The 27,071-nt window shown below is 40.0% G+C and overlaps 4 protein-coding genes across 4 annotated transcripts; all 4 read left to right on the top strand.

Moving 5' to 3' along the window:
- Window positions 1-2,769: 2,769 nt before the first annotated feature.
- LOC141653076 (uncharacterized) lies at window positions 2,770-7,491 on the top strand. The gene is made up of 10 exons (XM_074460717.1): window positions 2,770-2,991; window positions 4,016-4,121; window positions 4,298-4,403; window positions 4,732-4,789; window positions 4,886-5,010; window positions 5,096-5,185; window positions 5,554-5,826; window positions 5,955-6,160; window positions 6,540-6,743; window positions 6,874-7,491. Exons 1-10 carry the CDS (start codon window positions 2,858-2,860, stop codon window positions 6,976-6,978), a joined length of 1,407 nt encoding a protein of 468 aa, XP_074316818.1. The 5' UTR covers window positions 2,770-2,857; the 3' UTR covers window positions 6,979-7,491.
- A 2,568-nt stretch (window positions 7,492-10,059) lies between these two features.
- Window positions 10,060-15,147, top strand: LOC141653080 (protein KINESIN LIGHT CHAIN-RELATED 2-like). Its single transcript, XM_074460721.1, has 2 exons — window positions 10,060-11,895; window positions 14,530-15,147. The coding sequence occupies exons 1-2, from the start codon at window positions 10,184-10,186 to the stop codon at window positions 14,735-14,737; spliced, it is 1,920 nt and encodes a 639-aa protein (XP_074316822.1). The 5' UTR covers window positions 10,060-10,183; the 3' UTR covers window positions 14,738-15,147.
- A 779-nt stretch (window positions 15,148-15,926) lies between these two features.
- Window positions 15,927-20,722, top strand: LOC141653082 (uncharacterized). The gene is made up of 11 exons (XM_074460723.1): window positions 15,927-16,110; window positions 16,319-16,447; window positions 16,636-16,825; window positions 16,933-17,423; window positions 17,808-17,913; window positions 18,213-18,488; window positions 18,574-18,663; window positions 19,080-19,352; window positions 19,481-19,686; window positions 20,040-20,243; window positions 20,374-20,722. Exons 6-11 carry the CDS (start codon window positions 18,461-18,463, stop codon window positions 20,476-20,478), a joined length of 906 nt encoding a protein of 301 aa, XP_074316824.1. The 5' UTR covers window positions 15,927-16,110; window positions 16,319-16,447; window positions 16,636-16,825; window positions 16,933-17,423; window positions 17,808-17,913; window positions 18,213-18,460; the 3' UTR covers window positions 20,479-20,722.
- A 538-nt stretch (window positions 20,723-21,260) lies between these two features.
- LOC141651108 (uncharacterized) lies at window positions 21,261-26,746 on the top strand. Its single transcript, XM_074458832.1, has 2 exons — window positions 21,261-22,623; window positions 22,821-26,746. Exons 1-2 carry the CDS (start codon window positions 21,261-21,263, stop codon window positions 26,744-26,746), a joined length of 5,289 nt encoding a protein of 1,762 aa, XP_074314933.1.
- Window positions 26,747-27,071: the final 325 nt, after the last annotated feature.

The following is a 27,071-nucleotide window of genomic DNA, read 5'->3' as shown; positions in this document are numbered from 1 at the left end:
ACATTTTGTCACGTAGTGGCCAAGTGGCCAAGTGGCTAGCAGGTGGAAAGACCGTTCTGCCCTCGGCCGAGGGACCCATGGCAGGACGGCGGGCCCTGTTGACTCGCCGACGAGGGGTCTTGCATATGAGTTCGCGGATGTGTGCCCCGGCTGGCTAGTTTGTACCAGCCGAGACCCAAGTGACGGGCCGACAGGCTGCGTCGGCTAAGCTCTCTAAGCCGTTGACTTGCTGTGGATATCTTTGACCTTGCTCAATATGTTGACTTGGTCAGAGGGTGCAGAATATGCCCCATCAATGGGGTACCTAAATACTAGTATCAAAACATTTTGCCAAAAATAACATAAAAAAATTGATTTAACAAAACATTTGATAATAGTCTTTTCATTTCATTGTGTTCCATTACTTTATCTATTTACACTTTTTAGTTAGCAATTAGTTAACCGTAAATTGTTGTTTACAATCGTTGTAAATGAGAATTATTTAAAATTAGAGTACAAAATTATCCAAACTCGCACTTTTTTAGGGGGTGATGGAGCATACCACCCTTTCATTGTAACTTACCACGGTTATAGACAAGATTAATTGTTAGTTAAATAACACGATAAATTAAACTATATGTCATATTTCTTCCACATTAATTACATGACGACTTCATACCGTAACACGCATTATAATTCAAGGTTATGTATAACATAACAAGGATTAACAACACAAATCAACATCACAAAATTTCATTTGTGATGATTTACGACGATCCGTCACTTTTGTGAATGACGGATACCATTTTTCCTCACAAATGACCCAAATAGAGGAGAGAGGAAGTATATGGGAGTGTCTCACCTTGTCCTCTATCCGTTTTGTGAAATGACGTTATCCGTCATTCTTTCCGACCCGCTTTGTGCAAGATTAATTGAATCGACATTTAGAAGATTATTTCCAAAGATATGAATGAAGACAAATATAGCAAAGGAAGTGATTAAAAAGAAGGTCAAGAGTTGTCACCATTGAAGACTGGTGACTAAAATTCTCTGTGTAGGACGGTTTGGTGATGCAATTGTGTAAAAGGACTTGTTGTGGTCCAATAAAGTAGGGCTAGACTTTAGATTGTCCAAAATTCCCAAATATAACACCACTCACGTGATCCCACGTGAGCAGGTTGTCACACCTCTTGGGCCTATATAGTAGTATGGACCAAGCTACTTCATAATAGTGACACTAACTCATTAATTGGGCCTCGAGTCTAGTAGCTTCGTTGATAACCCATGGTTATTCTCAAGTGTAAAGCACGGGTTTTATATAAACAACGTATAATAAAATATACTTGCCCTATTCTTATGGGTGAAAGTGTGAAACTGACCGAACTGAACTGATCTAAACTGAATTCAACCGTATGTCTGTATGCAATACAAAATTGTACTGAACTTATCTGAACTGAACTTATAAGAACTGAAATTAAATCTAAAAGAACATGACCTAATTACAATCTACTTTTACAACCTGCTTTTGCCAAAATTAATTTTATCAAATAGGGAAATTTAATCGAGTTTTGTGTAAAATTGAAATATATAGGCTAGACCTTGGAAATCAATTAACTTACATAAATAGTAATTCAATATTTATATATGATGATCTCACATATTGAAAGTGTTGGATAACTATATCCTACAATTGAACTAGTTACATACTTACATTCAATATGTTTCAAAAGAAATTTAGTGTAAAACATCTCATTTGAAATATAAATGATTTATAAGTTAGTCATCCAAAAAGTGACTTCTGACCTAGATCAACAATAATCGTTGTTAATTTTGAGAGCAATTTGTCATTCCCCGAAAAATTAGTTATAAAGAGTCAGGATAATTGAATGAACTAAAGTTTTTTTTTTTTTTGTTCTTCTTCTTCGTAGTGTAAAGAGAGCCACAACAATAAAAATAAGGTTGATGGGGTTTGAATGCACGTTATAACTTATGAGTATATTAATTGAATTATGTGGTAAGAAGCACGATAAAATCAGTTAATAGACTATATAATCCGTTGTAGTACAAACTGCTGGCATAGAATCTGAGTTTTATAATAAAGTTTTCGAGTTTTATTTTAAAAATTTTCGAACTATATCATAAAATTTCTGAACTCACCACTTAAACATTAAAAAAGTAAACTTTAACAAAACTCAGAAAAATTATACTATAGGTTGGTAGTACCTAGCTATTGTACTACTTGAGGTATACTGTTATTTGCGATAACACAAAATCTCATTATAGACGGCATATATCTGTCTATAACTAAATACGGGCCAAATACAATACCACATTACTAATAGAACAAGCAACAAGTGGGGTGGGGGGTTAAAAAATGTCACAACTTTCAAGCTATTTGACCCATCTTTAGCTATAGACGGATATATCTGTCTATAACAAGACTAGCTGATAAAAACACATGCACTTCACTTGCACTTAGGTCAACCGGCACCTATAGAGGAGGTTATTCTAAAACAACCGTAGTTATTGGATTCAAGCTCAGAGATGTACGAATACAACGATGTTAAGACTCATGGGTGAAAACTAGACCGTCCCTATGGTCCTACACACCGTCCTAGTAATCTTGACCCAATTGTTAAACATCGTCGACACATTATTTCGAATCGTTGACAAGCTGAATGAATTTCCCAAATTACCCTTCTCACCAAGACAAATTAATTAAACTAAATTAACTAATCAACACTATTTAATCGACAAATCAAAACTAATCAAATTACTAACGAGTTAATCGAAACTAATCGAATTAAACTACGGAGTAATTACTAAGCAATTTTACTTGCGATTGTAATAAGAAATCAAAGACGGGAAGAACAGTAAAATGAAAGGAAGTTGCGAAACTGAGAAAAATTCCGAGCCATGTACCATGGAACTGGAAGAAGATCACCAAAATCAAAATCATGAACAAGATTCTTTTATTTGGGACGAAAATTCCCAGCTTTACTATCATCCAAGGTATTTTTTTCTTTTATTAATCAATCATTTTTCCATTTTTATGGCTTTCTATAGGCTATATCATCTTCTTTTACATGTTTAGATGATGAGCATTTAAGTTGATTGTATGAACAAATTGATTTTATATTCTGGGTTTGAATGATTGTACTACCTTTTTGTCTGAATGAGATTATCACTGCAAATTCTTATTTAAGACGGTTGTAAGCGTGAAACGGAGCTAAAACAGCCGTATATCCTGTTAGTAATGAGGATTAGTTAGTGTTAGAGATACTCCCTAGTCCCCGTCCCGGTCAATTGTTGTCCTTTGTTTTGACACAAAGACCAAGGAAAGTGTAATGGACCAATTACTAAATGACAAGTGGAACAAATTGAGTATAAATGATCAAATTGCTCTTCAAATTTATTCTTAAAATAAAAAGGACAACAATTGACTGAGACACTCAATGTGGAAAAGGACAACAGTTGATCGGCACATGGGAGTACATTTTTGGGTCCGTTTCGCTAAATTTAATTAAAGGGTATTTGGAATTCCCTTTCTTTTGCTGCATGGTTAACACAGTTGTATTGAACTATGGTTTGACCCTAATTGTATGATTTGCTCAATTCTTCTGGGTTGAATTCAGTTATTTTGAAGTGTTGAGCTTTGATTGGGTTATTAGTAGGGTGGTTGTAAGTCGTAACTCATTAACGCCACTCAGAGATATACTATGCCACTTGTTTTAGGTTTGAATTAGATAAACCGATTAATTAATACTCTCATAGTCTCAGGCAACGTTTTTCTCTTTGGTATTATCATTCACCTATTAATAGAGATTCAAAATGGTGAGAATTCTCAGATTCAAACTGTTTTTGTTTATGGTATAAAGGGAGCCACAAGGTTAGTTTTGTTCCTGACGGGTTTTGGACGCAAGACATGGGTACACCACTTAATGACTTTTGACTACCGGCTAGCGTAGCTGACATCTGCATGTTTAGTAAGTATGTGAACCTCATGTTTGGCTGTTGCTCATATGATTGGTTGCAGAAGTGGATTTTATCATGACCCAAATGCTGGGTGGTATTACAGTACAAGTGATGGACTTTACTACAAATTTGAGGATGGAAATTATGTACTTTTAGATACTAATAAGGTATTGTCTGTCATCCATTGGTTTCTTGTGTATTTTCATTCGTCGCAGACTCGCTGTAACATTTGTATCAGTTTCCTACATCAGTTCGTTGTTTCAGACTTTCAGTGTAGTATAGGTTTTCGGGTTCTTGTTCAAGTACAATGCTGTAAGTATATCTGTTTTATGGATGATATTAGGACTGCCAATCCATGATCAATGGCCAAGGCATCATTGCTTTGGATGACTCAAGTGGACAAAACACTGGTGGGCTAGAGAACGATCAACAGAAAGAAGTGAATGAAGGTAGAGCTTGCCATATATGTCTTGCTGAATCACGAGTTTTCGTTGTTCTGACGAGTGTGGCAACCTTTAATTCTTGTAAAATATAAACTGTGTGCATGTGTTTTTTCAAAAATGTGCTTACGACCCCCCCTTTTATTTTTATGCAGTTACTGATCCTTTCTTCCGTGTGCTCTACTTTAAACTTTGTTACTTTTTTTTTTCTTTTTTTTTTTTGTAGTTGGTAATCGTTATGCTTGTGTCCATCCCCGAGTTTGAGTACAGCTAAATGGTGATTAGTGATATATTTCCAGTGTACTCCGTATAAGTTTAATTTCTTTGTAACTCGCAGACTATATAGAGTGCAGTAGCACTGAAGTGCCTGAAAATCTTCCCCCGCCATCTGAATGGTAAGCGTTACTTTGAGTTGATTTATGTAATCATCTCAGCTTATGTTGTGTTTTCAAACTAATTAACTATTTTCCCCCTTTTTACCTATTTTCAAGGTTAGAAGACACATTAATTGAACTTTATTTATCGGGTTATTCCACTGGAACACCTAATGCTGCCGAGACGTTACTGCCTTATGAACAAGATGCTGATATGAACAGCTCTCCGTTAGCAACTGATGGTCAGATTTATTTTGGTTGTAGTAGACTAGTAAAAGCTTCATATCACGTTACTTATGCATCTATGTTGGCATTTCTTCTTTTCAGCAAACAATGCACTCCATGTGCAGCAAGATGGCGAGTTGAGTTCCGATCATCAAGCCCCAACCGCCTCAAGTGCAGCTGTTATCTGTGAAGGTCTGCGATACGTTTTGTGTGTATATATTAACCAAACCAGGAGTTATTAGACCTTATAAAAACTTCTGAATGATCTCATATTAGTCTGATCTGGTAGCTTTCAGTATGTGTGTATGAATCTGCTGATAACAATGAAGATTATAATATTTTATTTGAGTTCAGTATTTATATGAAAATGAACATCCATTATTTGTTGTTGACAGACATATAAGAAGTGCACGAGAAAAGGCAATGTTGAACCCACGTTATTTTATTTTTGATGATGGTGAATGGTGATGTTTGCAGTTGGACTCTTTGTTGAAGAACTCCTAATGTTTTCTTAGACGACTTTATACTTCTTATATCCATTATATGACAATATCTTTCAGAAATTTCTTGGGAGGAAGAAAACTGGCGAGCTCAGTATGGCCAAGTTGTCCAACAGGAGGATGAGTCAAGGCCAGAATGTCATGTTGTCGATATATGGGATTGGTCAATGAATCAAGAGATCCAAAAAGACGGAAATGATCAAGTGGCCAGACTGCTCGGGTCGTTAGTGAAGCCTTCCTCTAGCCTTCATCCTTCTATAACTTCTCATGCTAGACGTTTCAAAACAGCTCCAATATGCAGGGTTCATCTTGATTTAGTGCAGGTTAGATCAGGTCTGCTGTCGGCCCGAAAGCCATTAGAGAATTTGTTACCTCTTTACTATTCTTTGTTTTTTACGTCAATTATTAGTTTGACTTTCCTTAGTATCATTTTCCCCTCTTGTCTAAAATCTTGAATGTAGGGCAAGTGTATAAGCTGAGGAGCCCTAATGTCGGATACCTAGCTACCTTGTCAAGTTATGATGCATCAAACCCAACCAAGGGGTGGGGATTTCCTGAGCTATCCAATGAAGAGACCTGGGAAGGCCGTGATGCTAAGACACCATGCCATGTTTCCTCTAAGCAGAATGAGAGCTCCTTCCTCGATAGAACCTCTACTAGTAAAAAGGTATTTTCATAACACATTCTTCACCAGACAAAACGTTGGATTAATGAGCCATCATTGCATGTAATAGTGTAATTGCAGTCTCTCTTTATTGCAACCAACGGTTTTAGCCCTTTAAGCATTGAGGTTGAGGTGAAGGCTTAGCTGGTAAAGCTTCCAAGTTCCAACCTTTAAATATGTTAGCCATGCATTCAAAACATCACGTTGTGGCTTTAGCTTTGTTCGGACTTTACCGATGTGTTGGGTGCCCTCATCCTTGGCTTGATGAAGTTTTCTCCGAAGAAAGCTCTACTTTTCCTTGCCTTAAACTGTCCTCCTGATAAACGTAGTTTTATCGTTACACACCGCCATCCATCTCATGTTAAAACATGTCTTTTGGCAGCATAAAACTTGCATATATAGGGACAGAGCTGCCGAAAGAAGAACATTTCACAAGGAGTTTGGTGAGGCCATGGGAGATGAGTCATCAGATGAAGTAGATAGATCATCAGAATGTCCTGAGGAAGCTGCTGCCGAATCCTTAGAGATGTCGCTTGGAGTGGGAAGTTACGCCCAAAAGATTCTCAAAAATATGGGCTGGAAAGAGGTATGGCAAAGGTTTATTTACTTTCAGTGATTCAGTCTTTCAGATACGGGTTAGTAACTTTAGCTCTTAGTAAGCGGTGCATTATACTCAATGCTTACTTGGATCAAGTTTCTATGCTTGTGTTGTGTAGGGTGAAGGACTTGGCAAAAGCCAACAAGGAATGAGAAAGCCACTACAGGGAACCGCGAATAAGGGTACTGCTGGTTTGGGGTGGCCTTTTGGACGGAGCTTATAAAAGAAGTGATCAAATTCAGGCTTGGATTGGATGTGTATCAGGCCTAATGAGTATATTATGGCCTAGGGATTAGCCAGCTTGGGTGTTTAAAACAGGCTACCGGGTCCATTAGTCCCAAAGGAAAATTGATTATATAAATCAAAGGTTGAGGATATGCATTAGTGCATAGATTTATATACATTCAAGTCAAGGAAGCCGCCTGGAAGTTACGTTTGTTTGATTCTTGTTCCTTCAATTTTATTAAGAGTCTGTGTGTGGGTGTGTGTGTGCAGGCGCGCGCACGTGCGTGTGTGTGGTGGTGGTTAAGGAAGCGGCTCACATAATGGTTCATTATCTACCGTTAGATTTCTTGACTTGAATCTGGGTTGACATGTGCCCGGATGCGATAATTGATGTAGTTGCTACTGATTTTATTTCGGAGTTCACTAATGAATAAGGAAAATGCTAAATCCCTCACGCAATGCAGAAAACATAATTTTAGTTATAGTGGGTTGAAGTGGTTGGATACTTGAATGGACAATGTTTCACTCATAAGTCATAACTAAGGTAATTTTTTTTTTCCTTCAGGCTCAAAATTCAGTTTTGGATTCCTAGTCCTTTGTTTTGTCTGTATGTGTCGATGATTGTAGCTCATCTGTTTGATGTTGTTCTATGTGGTCGTGTTTGGGTCAGATTTGGTGATACCCCCATTCCCCCCATCCATCGGTCCCTTTTCATTATCACTAGTGTCTGTCTCTGTCGTCCTTTATGTTGGTCTGGTTGCATGTAAGGCGGTGGTACTGAGAGGTGTCGTTTGGTGTATCGGGCGTCTTTTTTGTGTCTCTGTTCCGCCTGATTGATTTGTTGTTCGGTCTTTCTCCTGTTTTTGGTTGCATGCATGTGTGTCTTTGGTGTTTTGTGTCCGTTGCGGGTTGAGTTTTGGGCGATCTTTACTGACCTTGGCGACGGCTGGGTTCATTTCTATCTTTGGATTGGTGATGTTGGGTGGCCTGTTTTGATTTAATTTTGGATCTTGTGGGATTTAGTTGGCTCGAGTTTTCGGTCTGGATGGATGGTCTGAAGGTAGTGGTTTATTTCTTTATCGATGTTGTTACTAGTCTTTTTTCTGTTATGTTTTTATGTTAAAATAACAGAAATTTTCCATGGTACCCTCGAACATTGGCAGATTACACATGGTACCCTCATTTTAAGTTTCTACATATGGTAACCCTATATTTACGTTTTTCTTTCCCAGAATACCCTTGGCAGACTTCCGTCATAACATCTTTACTATTATTGACTTATGTCTCCTTTTTTTGTTATCTAAATCCTTATTTAATCTAACAAAACACACCTCAAGCCTAAATGCCTAATCTCACTCATCCCCTCCACCACTACCACCACACCACCACCACCACCAGATTCCGACGACCACCACTCCCCCACCCTTATTCCCGCCCTAGTTCAAACCCATTCTAGCCTTATACCTCACCCTAATCATCCCCATACACAGCCACCAAACACCCTAAATATACCCCGAACATGAACTTCAAAGCCCGAAAAAGGGTGAAAAATGTGGGGTTATTTTGGGCGTGTGGTAAGGTGTGTTTAAGGTCAATTGTTGGCGGATGGTGAGGCGGATCTAGTGGTTGTATGAGAGCGGGAGGCGGTTGTGCCGGTGGCTTGAAGGGTTGTATGAGGCGTGTTGAAGGGGGCCAATGCGGGTTTGGAACACGGTGGTTTTGCGGCTGGAATGTGTTTGTGTGAAGGCTCTTTTTTGGGCTTTGAAGTTGGTGGGTTCAGGGCAGATTTATGCTGTAGGGCAGATTTATGGTGTTTGGTGGCTGTGTATGGGGTTGATTTGGGCGAGGTATAAGGTTGGAATGGGGTTGATCTAGGGCGGAAATAAGGGTGGGGGAGTGCTGGTCGTCAGAGTTTGGTGGTGGTGTGGTGGTAGAGGGGATGAGTGAGATTAGTCTTGAGATGTGTTTGTTAGATAAAATAAGGATTTAAATAACAAAAAAAAGGGGTCACAAGTCAATAATAGTAACGACGTGATGACGAAAGTCTGCCAAGGGTATTTTGGGAAAGAAAAATGTAAATACAGGGGTACCATATGTAGAAATTTAAAATGAGGGGTACCATGTGTACTCTGCCAAAATTCGAGGGTACCATGAAAAATTTCCGTTAAAATAATCTCCTTCTATTGGAGTCGTCTTTGTAGTCTTGTGGCACTTTCGAGGTTTCTGGCCGAGAGACTGGGTGGGTGAGCGAGCTCTCTAGACCTCATTTTCAGTTTACTTGGTTCTTTGGATTGTTGGTCTTTGGACTGTTGGGGTCGATAACCACAGTGTAAGAGTTTTTTCTCCGCTGAAGACAAGCTTGTTCGGCTCGTTCTTCCCCTTTTCTTTCTACGCTCGTGTGGCGTAAGTGCATCTGGTCCGCCTCGTTGGATTAAAGGAATTGTTAGTAATACTGTTGATGTGGACGTCACTGCTCGTGTTCAACCTATTCTTCATCGTCATGCCCTCGTTACTCCAGATTACTTTGTTGTAGTTCTAATTTTAATAAATGTTTATGTAATCTTTATGCTTGGCTTCGTTGTACTAGATTTGCTAGTCGGACTTCTAGTGCAACTTAGTCCGTTAGCTTGTTGTGTAACATTTGGGGTATTATAATTCCCTTTCTCTTTCTGCCAAAAAAGATTCCTGTTTACTTCTATGTTCTAACTTATAACTGACTTACCGGTAATAAATTGATTCTCATATATCAATTGATGTATCAACTCTTGAAAATGACTTATTTACATCATTATCAAACTATTCATAAATTCGTAAAAAAAATAGTGCATATTTTCAGGCTATATCGGGATTTCAGGCCGACCCAATTCAGACTCAGTTACATGAATTGAGTCACATATGAGTTTTTTTAAAGTTTAGAAAAAGTTCGAGTTAAATTGGTTCGAACTAGCAGATATAATTCCGACCCAATCACATGAATCAAGTCGCAATTGTTTTGAAGTTTAGAAAAAGTTCGAGTTGGATTGGTTCGGAACTTCGGACTAGCCAGATATAGGCGCCACTTGATGATCAATTATTGATCACACGTTCTAAACACACTAAAAAGGGGTTTAGGGTTTTAGACCAAAGGTATACCCGAAGAGTCGATGAGAAGGTAAGAACATTTGCATTGTTGCCTTTCAGATTCTTACCAAATTAAAATTAAAATGAAGAGATTATCCACCAAATTAATTTCATCTTCCAAAATCACAACTTTATCAACATCAATTTCTGGTAATTTCACCCCACAATTCACAACTTGTTCATCATCATCAATTTCCAAATCCCCAATTCAAACCCTAAATCCCTGCTCAAATTCCAGTTCTTTATTTTACAAACCCTACAAAACCCATCAATTTTACAAAACCCCATCTCATTATTACAGTACCCATCATGGAATTACTCCATATTACGATGGAATTACCCCATATGATCCCGAGCAGAGTGAAATCAAGAAGAAAATGGCACTAATTCAGGAAGCTGTTAAGGCAGCGAAGGCGGCGAAATCGCCTGAGGAAATGCTTGAAGATTTTAAGAAGAATATGGAGGATAAGTTTGATAAAGGTGAACTTGGTTCCGCTTGCATGAATATAGGCCTTGATCTTGAGAAAGAAGGTGAGGATCCTCAAAAGATTATATCTTTTGCTAATAGAGCATTAACTATTTTGGATAATGTTAAAAATATATATTCTGTTGCTATGACCTTACGTCTTTTGGGTTCTACTTATTGTAGTTTAAGGAAGTTTAATGATGCATTAGGGTTTCTTAATAGAGCTAGAAAGATATTGGTTAAGTTAGAGAATGATGGTAATTATAAGTATGGTGTTAATGGTCTAAAGGCGGTACAACTTGGTGTTTATAAGGAGTTAGTGAATGTTGAGGCTGGTATGGATAGGATTAAGGAGTCTGTGGATTATATGAGGAAATGTTTGGAGATACAGCGGTGTTTGATGGGGGTGGATAGTGTGGAGTTTGGTAATGCGAATAGGGATTTAGCTAAAATGTTTGTCAGGATCAAGAACTTTAAGGATGGGTTGTTGTATTGTAAGAAGGCGTTGGAGGTTCATTTCAGGTTGTTGGGGGAGAGCTCTGTGGAGGTTGGTCTTGATAGACAGGTTCTCGGGGTTATATATTCCGGGATGGAGGAGCTTGAGAAAGCCTTGGAGGAAAATGAGTTGGCGCAAAAGATTTTTAAGGATTGTGGGTGTAGGTCTGAATTGATTGGTTATGTGGTTGATGTTGCTAATCTTTATATTGGTCTCGGAAGGTATGAAGCGGCTGTGAATGCGTTGAAGGAGCATGGGAAGGCGGTGGAGGAGGATAGTGAGAATCCTCTTATTTTGATGACAATGGGTAAGGCCTTGGTTTATCAGGACAATTTTGAGGAGGCTAAGGGGTGTTTCGTAATTGCTTGTAGTGTCCTTGATAAAGAGGAAGAAGCAAAGCCGTTGGAGGTTGCTTATGCGTATATGACGATAGCAGAGCAGTATGGAATTATGAATGATTTTGAAACTGAAGTTTGTTTCTTAATGAGAGTACTCTCTTTGTTGGAGAAGTTACCCGGAGAACAACATTTAGAAGGGGGTTTATTGAACAAGATAGGATCCCTACTTTTGTTGATGGGTAAGTTTACACAGGCCATACCCTACTTGGAGAGGGCGGCTGAAACTCTCAAAGAGAGAGATGGGTGTAAGCATTTTGGAGTAGGGTATATCTACAACAAATTAGGCAGTGCTTATTTGGAGTTGGAGAAGCCAGAGTCGGCGGCAGAAATGTTTGGTGTTGCTAAAGACATTCTGGACGTGTCTCTTGGTCCTCATCACAACGAGACCATCCACACATGCGAGAACCTATCAATTGCATATGCTGCCATGAAAAGGTAAATATCTACCCGTTTGCTGTTGTCCTTGCTGTTGTCCATGAAAAGTGCTATGATACTCTATTTTTCAATCTTATGTGCACTTTGTTATCTGTGTTTATTTCTTGGAAAAGGAAACACTGTAAAAATGACATTATGTTGCAATTTTGTTATATTAGAAATGACACCGTAGCTAACATGTCTAGCTATATAATGCTCACTGTATTTGAGCCATTGAGGCCTGACTGCCTGAGTTATGGGGAGTTATATACAACACGTGTGTTTGATCTAAACAAATTGTTCAGCTTTATTTTTGACCAATTGTATACAATTTGCATACTTGACTTTGGAATTCTTACTCCGTCTTCAACCCATAACTTCTGTTGCACTAGAGCAGTTCGCTCTTACCAGGGGCGGAGGCATCCCTTAGGTTGGTTTACAGTTTGGGCTAAAGCCCATGGTGACATTTAGTGTACCATATTGACATCGTTCGAGTAATTGTTTGTTTGCCTTTTAACCAAAAGTCTTGGGTTCGATTACATGTAGCAGCAAGTTAATTTAGTTTTTCACATGCTAATAGATACAAGCACACTTACCTAGGTCCCTATTGTTCAAAATCCTTAACTTCTGGACTTCATTCTCATTTCTCTCCTCGTAAAAGCAGTGGTGTTTTCCATAAAATCTTGATTACCATACAAAAAAATACCACTAATTCTTTAAAATGAATATAACTTTTCAACTCCATGATTCTTTTTCACCATTAAATAAAAGTAATTCCTCTTACTACTACTTTAATTTCAACAGTGTCACTACTGCTGGAAGCGTTTGGTTCAATTGTACTATGGTAGTAAAGATCTTCGAATATTGCTACAGAGTGAAACTCCATGTGTTCAAACATTAGAGGGGTTTCTTTCTGATCTTGTCAAATACAAAACAAATATCGTCATTCACAGTACATATAGCGTTTAAAGATGGGATTTATCATTGTTATCAGTAAAACTGACACATAGAAATTAGTCGAGTCAAATCTCATTAGATATAGAACACATTGCATGTTACTAAAAATACAAGTATTTTCCTTCTAGTATTACCTTTTTTAAGGAGTCAAATCTCATTAGTTGAGATTATATATGTCCTCTCTGGTAAGATGGTTTCACAACAGGTTAATTTTTAAAGTTAGCCCTAGGTAAATGTTATTCCTGATTCCGTTCCTGCTATTCGCGTAAACAATTGGTAAGTTAGCTGACAGTGAAAAAGAAGTGAAGCAGCTTACTCATTGGTTTATTTCACATAAACTACGGATTTTAAGCGTAAAGGAGAATGACAATAAGGACTGTTCCAAGATTGAACAATGTTAACAAAATGTCCCTATTCTTTGATTTTTGGTAGAGCAGTTAACCCATAAGGTATAAGTTAATTGATCCATAGGACTATTTACCTTGTTATTCTTCTGTATGTTTGATTCCTTAGCGCAAGTAAGTTAAGCTGTTTAGTTATCTTCTTGACTAGTTTTTCTCTACTAGCTCATTTACCAATTGCTTTCACTAACTGCTCCTTTGGGTTTGCTAAAGACTAGCTTTGGTATCAGACTTGAGCTCTAATGCTCTTCTATAATGATCTTTAGTCATTTGGAGGCAGCGTTCACTATTAGATTATGTAATATCTCCGTGATCATTTTGTTATATTGCATCTTGTAATATTACATGTTTTGGATGTCAGATCAGAGCTGTTTGTTAGTTGTAACGGAGTATATAGGTGATTAGACGTTGCCTCTGTTGGGATTGTTCAGAGTAATTTAATCAATGGGGATGAAAAGTAATAATGTAGAAAAGTTATTCAGCTAAGATGGTGATGTAGTATTGTATGTCCTGCTTGTTAAGATTATAGTATAATGCTATGCTATTCAAGCATTTGGAAATGTGGCAGTGCTCCATGGATCCCGGTTACACAGTTACACTAGTTAGTGTGTAGATCTGAGGCCTGTCTCTTGAGGGTAATAGGATTCGAGATATACGGATTCTAATATATAACAATGTTTCTGGTCTTTGTTAGAAGTAGCACAGAGCAAACACCCATATACCTGTAGAAGTTTGCTTTTCATGACTTTTGACTGGAAACATATACGGCCCCAAAAGCCATTTAACAATCCTGTGTTTGTCGAAACAGTACAAATACTTCAATGAATCTACCAAACTAAATTGAGGCAAGAGAGTAAGAAATTCAGATCATCGTAAGACCCGACTCCCCCCCCCCCTCCCTCTTCCCCTTTTCTTTTAACAAATCATGTAAAATATTATGCCAATTTATTTTCTTATGGTGTTAACTCCTTTCGTCTTTGGAAACAGTCTCATTTGGAATACTAACTGCTGTACGAGCAGTTTCCCTTAGGGTTCTTAAGGTAGTTAAGGCATTAAGGGGCATCCCCTTCCATTATTTTAAAGAACGAGTGGCATAAAACTAGGTAACTGGACTTGAATATCTGAAAACCAAATTTTCTCGTGTTGTCAATGTGAACATATTTTAGATATCGGATTTAGTTTTGACTTCTTATGTTGAGAATTGAGATAGTAGCTATTATCATAAAAACAGTATGGAACCAGTTTATGGAACTTTTCCCTAAATCTGTATACTTAAAGCTTGTATGTTCAATGGCAGCTATCCCCTTGCAATTGAGTTCCAGCAAAAAGCAGTCGATGCATGGGAGGGTCATGGACATAGTGCAGAAGACAAGCTCAGGGAAGCACGTCGACTTTTGGTGCATATGAAGGTGCGTGCTCGTGGCGCTTCTTCCAAAGACTGCCCTGAAAAGGCTCTGCCTCTACCGCACTCTAGCGATGCTAGTGGAGGCTTGCAGGCTCCTTAACCCAGCAGTCCTAAGAAATCTGTTTAAATTGAAAGAAAGTTGTCTCGGGCACTCTAGTTAAGTTCAAGACTATTTTTTGTTGGTCCAAACCTGATCTATGCGGGCTAAACAGGCTTTTGGGCATTTCCAGGCTAATTCGGGCTTATACCCTTTTGTGTCGATAGTACCTTTGAAATCTCCATTAACTGCTGAATTAGATGGTACTCTCCGTACTTTGTTATCAGGATTGTACGTGGGAAGTTATGGATGTTATCTTGTCAATATGCGAACATGGCGTAGTTTTTATTAACTTTGTACCTGGTGTAAAGTGTAATTGCTTTTAAACACAGTGCATGATTATGGACTTAATGTGTTTAAGTGCTTGGATGGACGAACTTTCACTCTTAATGAAGATGTTTTTTTTTTCTTTAGGCTCGAAATCCCGTTTACTTCTAAGTTCTAACGTCGTTTTTGACTTCTTGAGTTACTGGTAATAATTTAATTCTTATATAACAATTTATTAATTGATTCCTTACTATGATTAATTCATATATTCTCACTATTTATATGTCTGTAAAAGTTATGGAGTACATATTTTCCATGGCATACCAAAAAAGTGGGCTTCAAGGCTGGTCCAATTCCGATTCAATTATATGCATAGAGAGCGAGCTTTTCCAAACCTAAAGTATGAGTCAATATCTTAAAAAAATGGGTTATACTATTTCATGTACCCTTTGTCCCGGTGAATTGTTACTATTTCCATTTTAAAGTGTATTATTCATTTGTTTTTTGTGTATTTTCAATTCGTCACAGTAACACTTGTTCAAGTGTGTGTAGGTTTTTGAGTTCTTGTCCAAGTACAATTATTGTATATTTTATGTGTGATCTTAGGATTTCCAATCCATGATCAATGGCCAAGGCACCTATGCTTTCGATGAGTCAAACGAACAAAACACTGGTGGGCTAGAGAATGATCAAGAGAAGGAAGTGAATGAATGTAGAGCTTACCATATGTCTTGCTGAATCACGAGTATTCCTTGCGCTGACGAGTGTGGCCACTTTTAATTCTTGTAAGATGTAAACTCTGAGCATGTGTTTTTTCAAAAATGCGCTTACGGCCCCTTCTGTTTTTATGCAGTTACTGATCCTTTTTTCCTGTGTGCTTTACTTTAAACTTTGTTACTTCTCTTTTCTGTAGTTGGTAGAGTTTGAGTACAGCTAAATGGTGATTACTGATTAGTGAGATTTACTTGGTATTAGTAGACTAGTAAAGCTTCATATATGTTGGCATTTCTTCTTTTCAGCAGACAGTACACTTCATGCGCAGCAATATAGTGAGTTGAGTTCTGATCATCAAGCCCTAACCGCCATAAGTGCAGCTGTTATCTGTGAAGGTCTGCAATTCGTGTGTGTCTGAAGACGGTTTCATGTTATTAGACCCTAAAAATTTCTGACTGATGTCATTTTGGTCTGATCTGGTAGCTTTTAATCATGTGTGTATGAGTCTGCTGATAAGAATGAAGATTATAAGTTTTTATTTAACTTCAGTATTTGTATGAAAATCTTTGTTGAAAAAGTCCTAATGTTTTCTTTGACTTTCAGAATTGACCAAATAAATACTTCTTCTATGACAATATCATTCAGAAATTTCTTGGGAGGTAGAAAACATGCGAGCTCAGTAAGGTCAAGTTGTCCAAAACAGCTCCAGTATGCAGGGTTCATCTTGATCAGGTCTGCTGTCGGCCCGAAAGCCATTAGAGAATTTGTTACCAATTTACTAAACTTTGGTTTTTACATCAATTATTAGTTTTATTTTCCTTGGTGTCATTTCTTCCTTGTTTTCATGACATTTTCCCCTCTTGTTTTCAAAAATGTGGATGCTTTCTCTAAAGATGTACAATTTTAAATCTTGAATGTAGGGCAAGTGTATAAGCTGAGGAGCCCAAACGTCGGATAGCTAGCTACCTTATCAAGTTATGATGCATCAAACCCCAACAAAGGGGTGGGAATGAAGGGACTGGGGAAGACCGTAATGCTAAGACAGCATGCCATATTTCGTCTAAGCAGAATGAGAGCTCCTTCCTCGATAGACCCTCTACTAGTAAAAAGGTATTTTCATAACACATTCTTCACCGGACAAATCGTTGGATTAATGAGCCATCATTGCATTTAATAGTGTAATTGCAGTCTTTCTTTATTGCAACCAACTGTTTTAGCCCTTTAGGCATGGAGGTTGAGGTGAACGTTTAGTGGGGAAAGGCGTAAAGCTTCCAAGTTTCAACCTTCCAATATGTTAGCTATGCGTTCAGAACATCAGGTTGTGGCTTTAGCTTTGTTCGGACTCTTGCTCTCCTTATCCTCTAAAAAATGTGTACTTGGGTATCTCTTCGAGCCTTGGAAAAGTGAAGTTTTCTACACCGAAAATTCTACTTTTCCTTACCTTTATTGTTCTCCTATAGTTGATAAAAGTAGTTTTATCGTTACACACTGCCATCCATCTTATGTTAAAACTTGCATATATAGGGACAGAGCTGCTGAAAGAAGAACATTTCACAAGGAGTTTGATGAGGCCATGGGAGATGAGTCATCAGATGAAGTAGCTGGATCATCAGAATGTTATGAGGAAGCTGCGGCCGAAGCCTTAGAGATGTCACTTGGACCTGGAAGTTACGCCCAAAAGATTCTCAAAAATATGGGCTGGAAAGAGGTAGGGTAAAGGTGGTTAATTTATTTTCAGTGATTCAGTCTTTCAGTTACGGGTTAGTAACTCTTAGTAAGCTGTGCATTATACTTAATGCTTGCTTGGATCCAGTTTCTATACTTGTGTTATGTAGGGTGAAGGACTCGGCAAAAGCCAACAAAGAATGACTTTACTACCGGTAGCTTAACTGACATCTTGTGTGTTCAAAGTCGTGTGGTCCTCATGTTTGGCTGTCATCCATTGGTTTCTTGTGTATTTACATTCGTCGCAGTAACATTTGTATCGGTTTTCACACCAGTTTGTTGTTCCAGACTTTCAGTGTAGTATAGGTTTTCGGCTTCTTGTTCAAGTACAATGCTGTAAGTATATCTGTTTTATGGATGATATTAGGATTGCCAATCCATGATCAAAGGCCAAGGCATCATTCCTTTTGATGAGTCGAGTGAACAAAACACTGGTGGGCTAGAGAATGAGCAAGAGAAGGAACCGAATAAAGGTAGAGCTTATTAAGTCTGGCTGAATCATGAGCTTTCCTTGCGCTGACGAGTGTGGTCACCTTTAATTCTTGTAAAAATGTAAACTGTGTGCGTGTTTTTTTTCAAAATGTGCTTACGGCCCTTTTGTTTTATGCAGTTACTGATCTTTTTTTTCTGTGTATGTGCTTTACTTTGAACTTTGTAATTTTTTTTGTAGTTGGTATGCTTGTGTTTATCCTCGAGTTTGAGTACACCTAAATGGTGATTAGTGATATATTTCCAGTGTATAAGTTAAATTTCTCTTGGCTGTAACTCGCAGACTATATATGGTGCAGTAGCAATGAAGCGCCTGAAAATCTCCTGGCCATCTGAATCGTAGGCCGTTACTTTTGAGCAGATTTATGTCATCTTAGCTGATGTAGTGTTTTTAAACTAGTTAACTATTTTTTCCCTTTCTTCCTGTTTTCAAGGTTAGAAGACACATTAATTGAACTTTATTTATCGGGTTATTCCACTGGAACATCTAATGCTGCCGAGACGTTACTGCCTTATGAACAAGATGCTGATATGAACAGTTCTCCGTTAGCAACTGATGGTCAGATTTATTTTGGTTGTAGTAGGCTAGTAAAAGCTTCATATGACGTTACTTATGCATCTATGTTGGCATTTCTTCTTTTCAGCAAACAATGCACTCTATGTGCAGCAAGATGGCGAGTTGAGTTCCGATCATCAAGCCCCAACCGCCTCAAGTGCAGCTGTTATCTGTGAAGGTCTGCAATACGTTTTGTGTATATATTAACCAAACCAGGAGTTATTAGACCGTATAAAAACTTCTGAATGATCTCATTTTGGTCTGATCTGGTAGCTTTCACTTAGCCTTTCAGTCATGTGTGTATGAATCTGCTGATAACAATGAAGATTATAATTTTTTATTTGAGTTCAGTATTTGTTATGAAAATCAACATCCATGATTTGTTGTTGACATACATATAAGAAGTGCACGAGAAAAGGCAACGTTGAACCCACGTTATTTTATTTTAGATGATGGTGATGTTTGCAGTTGGACTCTTTGTTGAAGAACTCCTAATGTTTTCTTAGATTTTCCTAATTGACCAAATAACTGATTATTTGTTGTCTGGACTTTAATAAATACTTATTATATCCGTTATATGACAATATCTTTCAGAAATTTCTTGGGAGGAAGAAAACTGGCGAGCTCAGTATGGCCAAGTTGTGCAACAGGAGGATGAGTCAAGGCCAGAATGTCATGTTGTCGATATATGGGATTGGTCAATGAATCAAGAGATCCAAAAAGACGGAAATGATCAAGTGGCCAGATTGCTCGGGTCGTTAGTGAAGCCTTCCTCCAGCCTTCATCCTTCTATAACTTCTCATGCTAGACGTTTCAAAACAGCTCCAATATGCAGGGTTCATCTTGATTTAGTGCAGGTTAGATCAGGTCTGCTGTCGGCCCGAAACCCATTAGAGAATTTGTTACTTCTTTACTATTCTTTGGTTTTTACGTCAGTTATTAGTTTTATTTTCCTTAGTATCATTTTCCCCTCTTGTCTAAAATCTTGAATGTAGGGCAAGTGTATAAGCTGAGGAGCCTTAATGTCGGATACCTAGCTACCTTGTCAAGTTATGATGCATCAAACCCAACCAAGGGGTGGGGATTTCCCGAGCTATCCAATGAAGAGACCGGGGAAGGCCGTGATGCTAAGACACCATTCCATGTTTCCTTTAAGCAGAATGAGAGCTCCTTCCTCAGTAGACCCTCTACTAGTAAAAAGGTATTTCATTCTTCACCAGACAAATCTTGGATTAATGAGCCATCATTGCATGTAATAGCGTAATTGCAACCTACGGTTTTAGCCCTTTAGGCATTGGGGTTGAGGTGAAGGCTTAGTTGGTAAAGCTTCCAAGTTCCAACCTTTAAATATGTTAGCCATGCATTCAAAACATCACGTTGTGGCTTTAGCGTTGTTCGGACTTTCCCCATGTGTTGGGTGCCTCATCCTTGGATTGATGAAGTTTTCTCCGATGAAAGCTCTACTTTTCCTTGCCTTAAACTGTCCTCCAGATAAAAGTAGTTTTATCATTACACACCGCCATCCATCTCATGTTAAAACATGTTTTTTGGCAGCATAAAACTTGCATATATAGGGACAGAGCTGCCAAAAGAAGAACATTTCACAAGGAGTTTGGTGAGGCCATGGGAGATGAGTCATCAGATGAAGTAGCTGGATCATCAGAATGTCCTGAGGAAGCTGCTGCCGAAGCCTTAGAGATGTCGCTTGGAGCGGGAAGTTACGCCCAAAAGATTCTCAAAAATATGGGCTGGAAAGAGGTATGGTAAAGGCTTATTTACTTTCAGTGATTCAGTCTTTCAGATACGGGTTAGTAACTTTAGCTCTTAGTAAGCGGTGCATTGTACTCCATGCTTGCTTGGATCAAGTTTCTATACTTGTGTTGTGTAGGGTGAAGGACTCGGCAAAAGCCAACAAGGAATGAGAGAGCCACTACAAGGAACCGCGAATAAGGGTACTGCTGGTTTGGGGTGGCCTTTTGGACGGAGCTTATAAAAGAAGTGATCAAATTCAGGCTTGGATTGGATGTGTATCGGGCCTAATGAGTATATTATGGCCTAGGGATTAGCCAGCTTGCGTGTTTGAAACAGGCTATCGGGTCCATTAGTCCCAAAGGAAAAATTTTGAAATTCAACATCCTAGATATTCTTCGATATACTCTTAACTCCTACGCAAGAATATATCACCTTGTATTTAGACCCGTTTTGAATTTGTCGAATGCTACATTTACCTCTACTAACATGTGATCGATCATTCATAATTGAAGTGAAGAAATGCCAGCCTATTGTAAAAAATGAGTACTTTATGGGGGTGTTTGGCCAAGCTTTCTAAGTGATTTTCTAATTGTAAAAGTAGAAGCTGAGCCAAACACTATAATTTAGGAAGATAAAAAACTACTTTTGAAAAGTCAGAAGTTAATAAAACGCTACTAGAAATAGAAGCACCAAATTTGTGCTTCTGCTTCTACTTCTCCCAAAAACTCTTAGGATTATGGAAACTAAAAAAAAAAAAAAAAAAAAAAAAAAAAAACTACTAACACATCAATTTGTAAGAAACTACTTTTACAAACAAAAAGCACAATAAAATAACTTGGACAAAATAAAAATACAATATTGTCTAGGGTTCCTAGGGTTCTGTCAAAAAATCTTTGTCTCTGTCTAATCTTTCTTCGTTTTCTCTCCTCCTTCTCGAGGCTTTGCTCACGATTTCGATTGTGAGTTGGGTTCGCGATTTTCGTTTCTTGTTTTTCTTTGCTTTTGTTTTGCTTGCAGGTGTCAATGGAGAACGGAGCACAGGGCCATCGACGGGACGGGAAACAACCTATGGGGTCGGAGGAGGGTTTGTTCGAATGGGAAGAGGGCGAGGATCCAGATGCTAATTCAGAAAAGATCCTTATTGTTGGAAAATTATGGGCGACGAGGGCAATTAATGTCAAGGCAGCCATAGACACAATGATTAAACTGTGGAATCCGTCGAAGCCGATTGTAGGGAATGTTATCGACCCAAAGGAGAAAACCTTTATCTTTCGATTTGGTGCAGAACGTGATAGGGCGAAGGTGATTGAGGGACAGCCTTGGCATTTCGACAAGTTCATGTGGTGTTTCGATATACCAAATCAATCGGGTAAAATCTCTGATGCTTCTCTTCATTTCTTTCCCATATGGACGAGAATCTATGACCTCCCCATTGCGGGGCGAACAAGTCAGTTGAACGCTAAACGCCTGGGGGATTGCTTGGGGACGTTTATGAGGTTTGAGCATGGCCCTAATCCCGAGCTTGATAGGGCCATTAGGGTGCGTGTTTTATATGATATTCAATCTCCTTTGAAAGCAACGATACCTATAAAAGTTCGAGATGGCCGTACGATTAATTTTGGTGTGAAATATGAAAGGCTCCCAACTTATTGCTATGGGTGTGGTCTTATTGGTCATGGGGAGAAGGATTGCGAGAACGGTCCGTATGAGGAGGAAGATCTCCAGTTTGGAGATTGGTTACGAGCCTCGCCATGGAAAGTGGTGAAGACATCTAAAGAGGGCACGGGGAAAGCAGCTCGAGATCTTAGGGCATGTTTTGACGAAGTTAGCAGGAAAGATTCAGATGAGGTTATCTCGAATATGATAACCAGACTGGAGAACATTGCGCTGAGTTTTAGGTCGAAGAAGAAAGACCAAGGGCCTGTGGTTAAGAGTAGGAGTGCTGGGGGAGAAGAGAACTTTGGGAATGCGAGTGATATGGAGTTACAGGGTGGAGGGACTTTAACGGCGGAGGAAGGGATTGTACAGGAGCGAATTGAGGGAGGGGGCGTGGTAGGGAGAGGGGATGATGCTGTTCTTGAGAGGGAGGGGGTCATGGAGGAGCTGCACGGTGAGGAGGGTTTAGTGATGGAGGACAGGAGTGCGAACGAGAGCCTGCTGAGGACTGATATAGGGACAAGGGAGGACATTACGGGGGGGAAGAGGTGTTGGACACGATGGGAGAGACCTGTAAGGGAGGAAGGAGTGTCTTTGGCTGGTGAAAGGGATGTGGGAAAGGGTGAGTTGCTGAAAAGGAGGAGGGAGGATCATTTTGAGGAGAGTGGCAGTAAGAGGGTTAAACAAACTATCGACGGGGGCGTCATTATACCTGAGGCGGAGGTTGACGGTGGTCAACCCCGCCGGGCCCAATGAATATCCTAAGCATCAACTGTCGGGGCTTGGGCCACCCCGACACGGTTTTGGCTCTTCGGGCTTTGATCCGGAGAGAGGCCCCAGCCATTCTTTTTCTATGTGAAACTAAATTGAGTGGTCGTGAGCTGCGGAGGGTGAGGGAGAGGTTTGCTGATTTTTATGGTATGGAAGTTGATAGTATTGGAAGATCGGGAGGCTTAGCTATGCTTTGGAAAAAGGAGATCGACTGCACTTTCATGTCTGCATCCAATCACCATATGGATTTCAGAATCAAGAGTGCTGAGGGAGAATGGAGAGTCACCGGTTTTTATGGATGGCCTGTTGTAGCTGATCGCCATCTTTCATGGGAACTTCTTCGGCTGTTGAATAGACAATCAAACTTGCCTTGGGTCTGTATCGGAGATTTTAATGAAATTCTGCTCTCGACGGAGATGAAGGGGGGTAGTAGACCCCAAAGGCAAATGAACAATTTTCGTGCAGCTGTGGATGAATGTGGTCTGCGGGATATTACTTGGGAAGGATACAATTTCTCGTGGGATAACGGCCAAGTGGGAGATGCGAACAGACAGTGTATGCTTGACAGAGCTTTGAGCTCTTCTACCTGGACATACATGTTTCCTTATGCTCGACTTTACTACCTAAATAGGGAGTGGTCCGACCACGCGCCTATAAAGCTAATCCTAAATAGCAGAGTCGACGGGGTGCAGGGAGGTCGTAGCTTCAAGTTTGAACAAATTTGGGTAGGAGAGGATGGTTGTGCTGAGGCCGTCGAGAGAGGGGTGGAACGTGGGGGAGGGGATTTGGTGAATACTTTGCAGGAGTGTGCAAGTGAATTGAGGAAATGGAAGGGCACGAACATCAACAAAATTGGCAGGGGGATTACGGCTAGACAGAAGCAAATGAGTCGGCTGGATTCAAAGGAGAGAACCGTGGATAATGTCCGTTTAAGGCGTAAGCTGGTGGCTGAGATTGCTAATTTACGACGGCAAGAAGAGCTTTATTGGAGACAACGGTCGAGAGCGCTTTGGTTAAAGGATGGGGACAAGAATACCAAATTTTTTCACATAAGAGCAGGAGAGCGAAAGAGAAAAAATCACATTGCTAAGTTGACGGATGACGAGGGTGTTACTAGACATGGGGATGTGGCCGTGGGTTCCGTCGCTAATAGCTATTTCCAGCAGCTGTTTACGACGGATACACCGACTGCGGATGATGAGTTTTTGGAAGGGATACGGAATAGAGTCACAAATGATATGAATGAGAATCTCAGGAGGGAATATTGTGAAGATGAAGTGCTTGACGCCTTAAATCAGATGCACCCTCTTAAGGCACCGGGACCGGATGGAATGAATTGTCTTTTTTATCAAACTTATTGGGGTACGATAGGGCCTATTGTGTCAGAGACTGTCTTGGCTATTTTAAGAGGGGAGAGATCGCCTGCGGAACTAAATAAAACAAATATTGTGCTTATTCCAAAGAAGAAAGCTCCGGACAAAATTCGAGATTTTCGACCAATTAGTCTTTGCAACGTGGTGTACAAGCTGGTTTCTAAAGTTCTTGCTAACCGTCTGAAGACGTTCCTTGGTGATATTGTCTCTGAGAACCAAAGTGCCTTCACACCGGGAAGGGCCATTTCGGATAATGTTATGTTAGCTTTTGAAGTTTTCCATTATATGAAGAATTGTCGAAGCTCGGAAGGCATAATGGCCCTAAAACTTGATATGGCGAAAGCCTATGACCGAGTTGAATGGCTGTTTCTTCGGAGGGTTTTAATTACGATGGGTTTGGACAGGGATTGGGTGATGCGAGTTATGGCCTGCGTTACTTCAGTGTCGTTCTCGGTCCTAATTAATGGAGTGCCCACGGAAGAATTTCGGCCATCACGAGGGTTGCGACAAGGGGACCCCCTCTCCCCTTATTTGTTCATTCTATGTGCTGAGGTTCTATCAAGTGCCATGCGTAGGGCAGTTGAGATGGGAAGTCTACATGGGGTCCGAATTGCTACCAATGCCCCTTCGATTTCACATCTGCTCTTTGCTGATGATAGCATATTCTTTATGAGAGCGAAGACGGAGGAAGCTGACACGGTTAAGGGCATTTTGAGCCGTTATGAAAGAGCCTCGGGGCAGCTGGTTAGTCTTGAAAAAACTACTATCTCTTTTAGTAAAGGTATCCCCATACAAAAGAGAAGTAATTTGGCCACGAGGTTGGGGGTTGTGGAGGTTGAAGAACAGGAGAGGTACTTAGGGCTCCCGACGGTTCTGGGTCGATCGAAGAAAGCCCTCACGGACATCTTAAGGGACAAGCTGAGTAAGAGACTTAATGGTTGGCGTGGGAAAATATTGTCTAGGGCGGGTAGAGAAGTTCTTATAAAGGCCGTGGCCAATTCACTTCCTACCTATGTTATGAGTATTTTTAAAATTCCTGTCAACTTTTGTGAGGAGCTCAGATCCCTGATATCGAGATTTTGGTGGGGGCATGAAGAGGGTAAGAAAGGGATCAGCTGGGTCTCTTGGAGGAAATTATGTCGATCGAAGAGTCTTGGAGGTATGGGTTTTAGGGATTTCCATCTGTTTAATATGGCGCTCATAGGGAAGCAAGTGTGGCGGCTGATCGCGGAGCCAAATTGTCTTTGGGCTCGTACTATGCGGGCTAAATACTTCCCCTCAGACGATGTTATGACTGCGAGAATTGGTCACAATCCAAGTTACACGTGGAGAGGAATCATCGAGGCTCGCAATATGTTGAATCAAGGGTGGAGGATAAGAATTGGGGATGGTTTATCCACACGTGTTTGGGGAGATGCGTGGCTTCCCGAAACCCAAACTGGCCGGATTGTTTCACCACGGGTCCTGGGAAGTGATGAGATGAGAGTTGCGGATCTTATGGAGGATGAAGGAGGGAGGTGGAATGAGGAGCTGCTTAGTACGGTTTTACTCCCGTTTGAGTGTGAAAGGGTCATGAACATTCGTTTGAGTTCACTCAAACCTGCTGATTCGTGGTATTGGAAGGAGGAGAGGGATGGGATTTACTCGGTTCGTTCTGCTTATCGAAGCCTTGCTGGAAGCCGTGAGGAGCTGGAAGTGGGCGAGGTCTCAAATTGGGAACGGGAGAGGTGGCTCTGGAATAGGTTGTGGAAAGTCCCGGTATGGCCCCGTGTGAAGCTTTTCTTTTGGCAACTTTGCAGTGAGGCTCTAGCAACAAGAGCGAATATCGCTTCTCGAGTTCGAGGTGAGTCTTCTTTTTGTTCTTTATGCAATAATTCTAACGAGTCGAGTCTTCATCTTTTCCGTGATTGTGCTTGTGCTATAGCTGTGTGGGAGAGCATTGGTCTGGGGGAGGAGGAAAATGAAGGTGGGAGTATAAGAGATTGGGTGGAAGCAAGGTGGCGGGTGTTGGGGCATCGGGAACATGCTATGTTTATGGTGGGGTGCTGGGCGATATGGGAACATCGAAACAAGGTGGTATTTGATACAAGGGAGGTGGATGTGAGGGGGATCATTAGACGAATAAATGATGTCATGGCTGAGATGGAGGGTGGGGGATGTGCTCGGGAAAGGAAGGAGGACGAGGGGCTGGGTAGAAGAACGAAGGAAGGAGGAAGGGCATGGGAGGCACCACCGGCGGAGTATGTGAAGATAAATGTGGATGCGGGGATAACGGAGGGAGTGGGCATAAGCATTGGTGTGGTGTGTAGGGACGAGATGGGTGCGGTTCGTTGGGGTATTTCGCAGGTGCAAAGACAACAATGGGACTCACAGATGACGGAGGCGGTTGCGATCATGGAAGGGATTAGCGAAGCTGCTAGGCGAGGACACACCAAGATTGTGGTGGAGAGCGATTGTTTGCCAGTCATCGAAAGGTTGAAGAAGAAGGACATGGGGCGGAGCATGTTTTCTCTCGTAATTCAAGACATTTTAATTCTATGCAATTCGTTTAATTCTGTTATTTGGTCATATACGAGTCGCGTGAACAATTCGGTGGCGCACTCTTTAGCTCATCTTTTTCCTAGAATAGTTGGTAGACATGTATGGTCGGAAACTTTACCACCGACTGCGAACATTGCTGTTTGTTTTGATTCTCGATTAATGCAGTAAGGCCTTCGGGTTTTATCCTCAAAAAAAAAAAAAAAAACTACTTTTACAAAAGTTAGGCCAAACAACCACAACTTTTTTAAAAAGTAGTTTATGAAAAAACTCATTCTAGAAAGTAAAAGCTATTTCACATAAACTAGGCCAAACAGCACCTATATCTTGAATTTGGACTAGCAGCTTCTTTTTTTTTTTTTAGGAAAGGAAACTAGCAGCGTTTGAATTCTAGATTTTATAGTGTGTGAAGTTAAATTATATTCTCGCAAAATTGATTATATAAATCAGAGGTTGAGGATATGCATTGGTGCATAAATTTATATGCACTCAAGTC

The sequence above is a fragment of the Silene latifolia genome, chromosome 4, assembly GCF_048544455.1.
Source record: "Silene latifolia isolate original U9 population chromosome 4, ASM4854445v1, whole genome shotgun sequence".
NCBI lineage: Eukaryota > Viridiplantae > Streptophyta > Magnoliopsida > Caryophyllales > Caryophyllaceae > Silene > Silene latifolia.
This window is presented reverse-complemented; position numbering and strand designations above follow the sequence as displayed.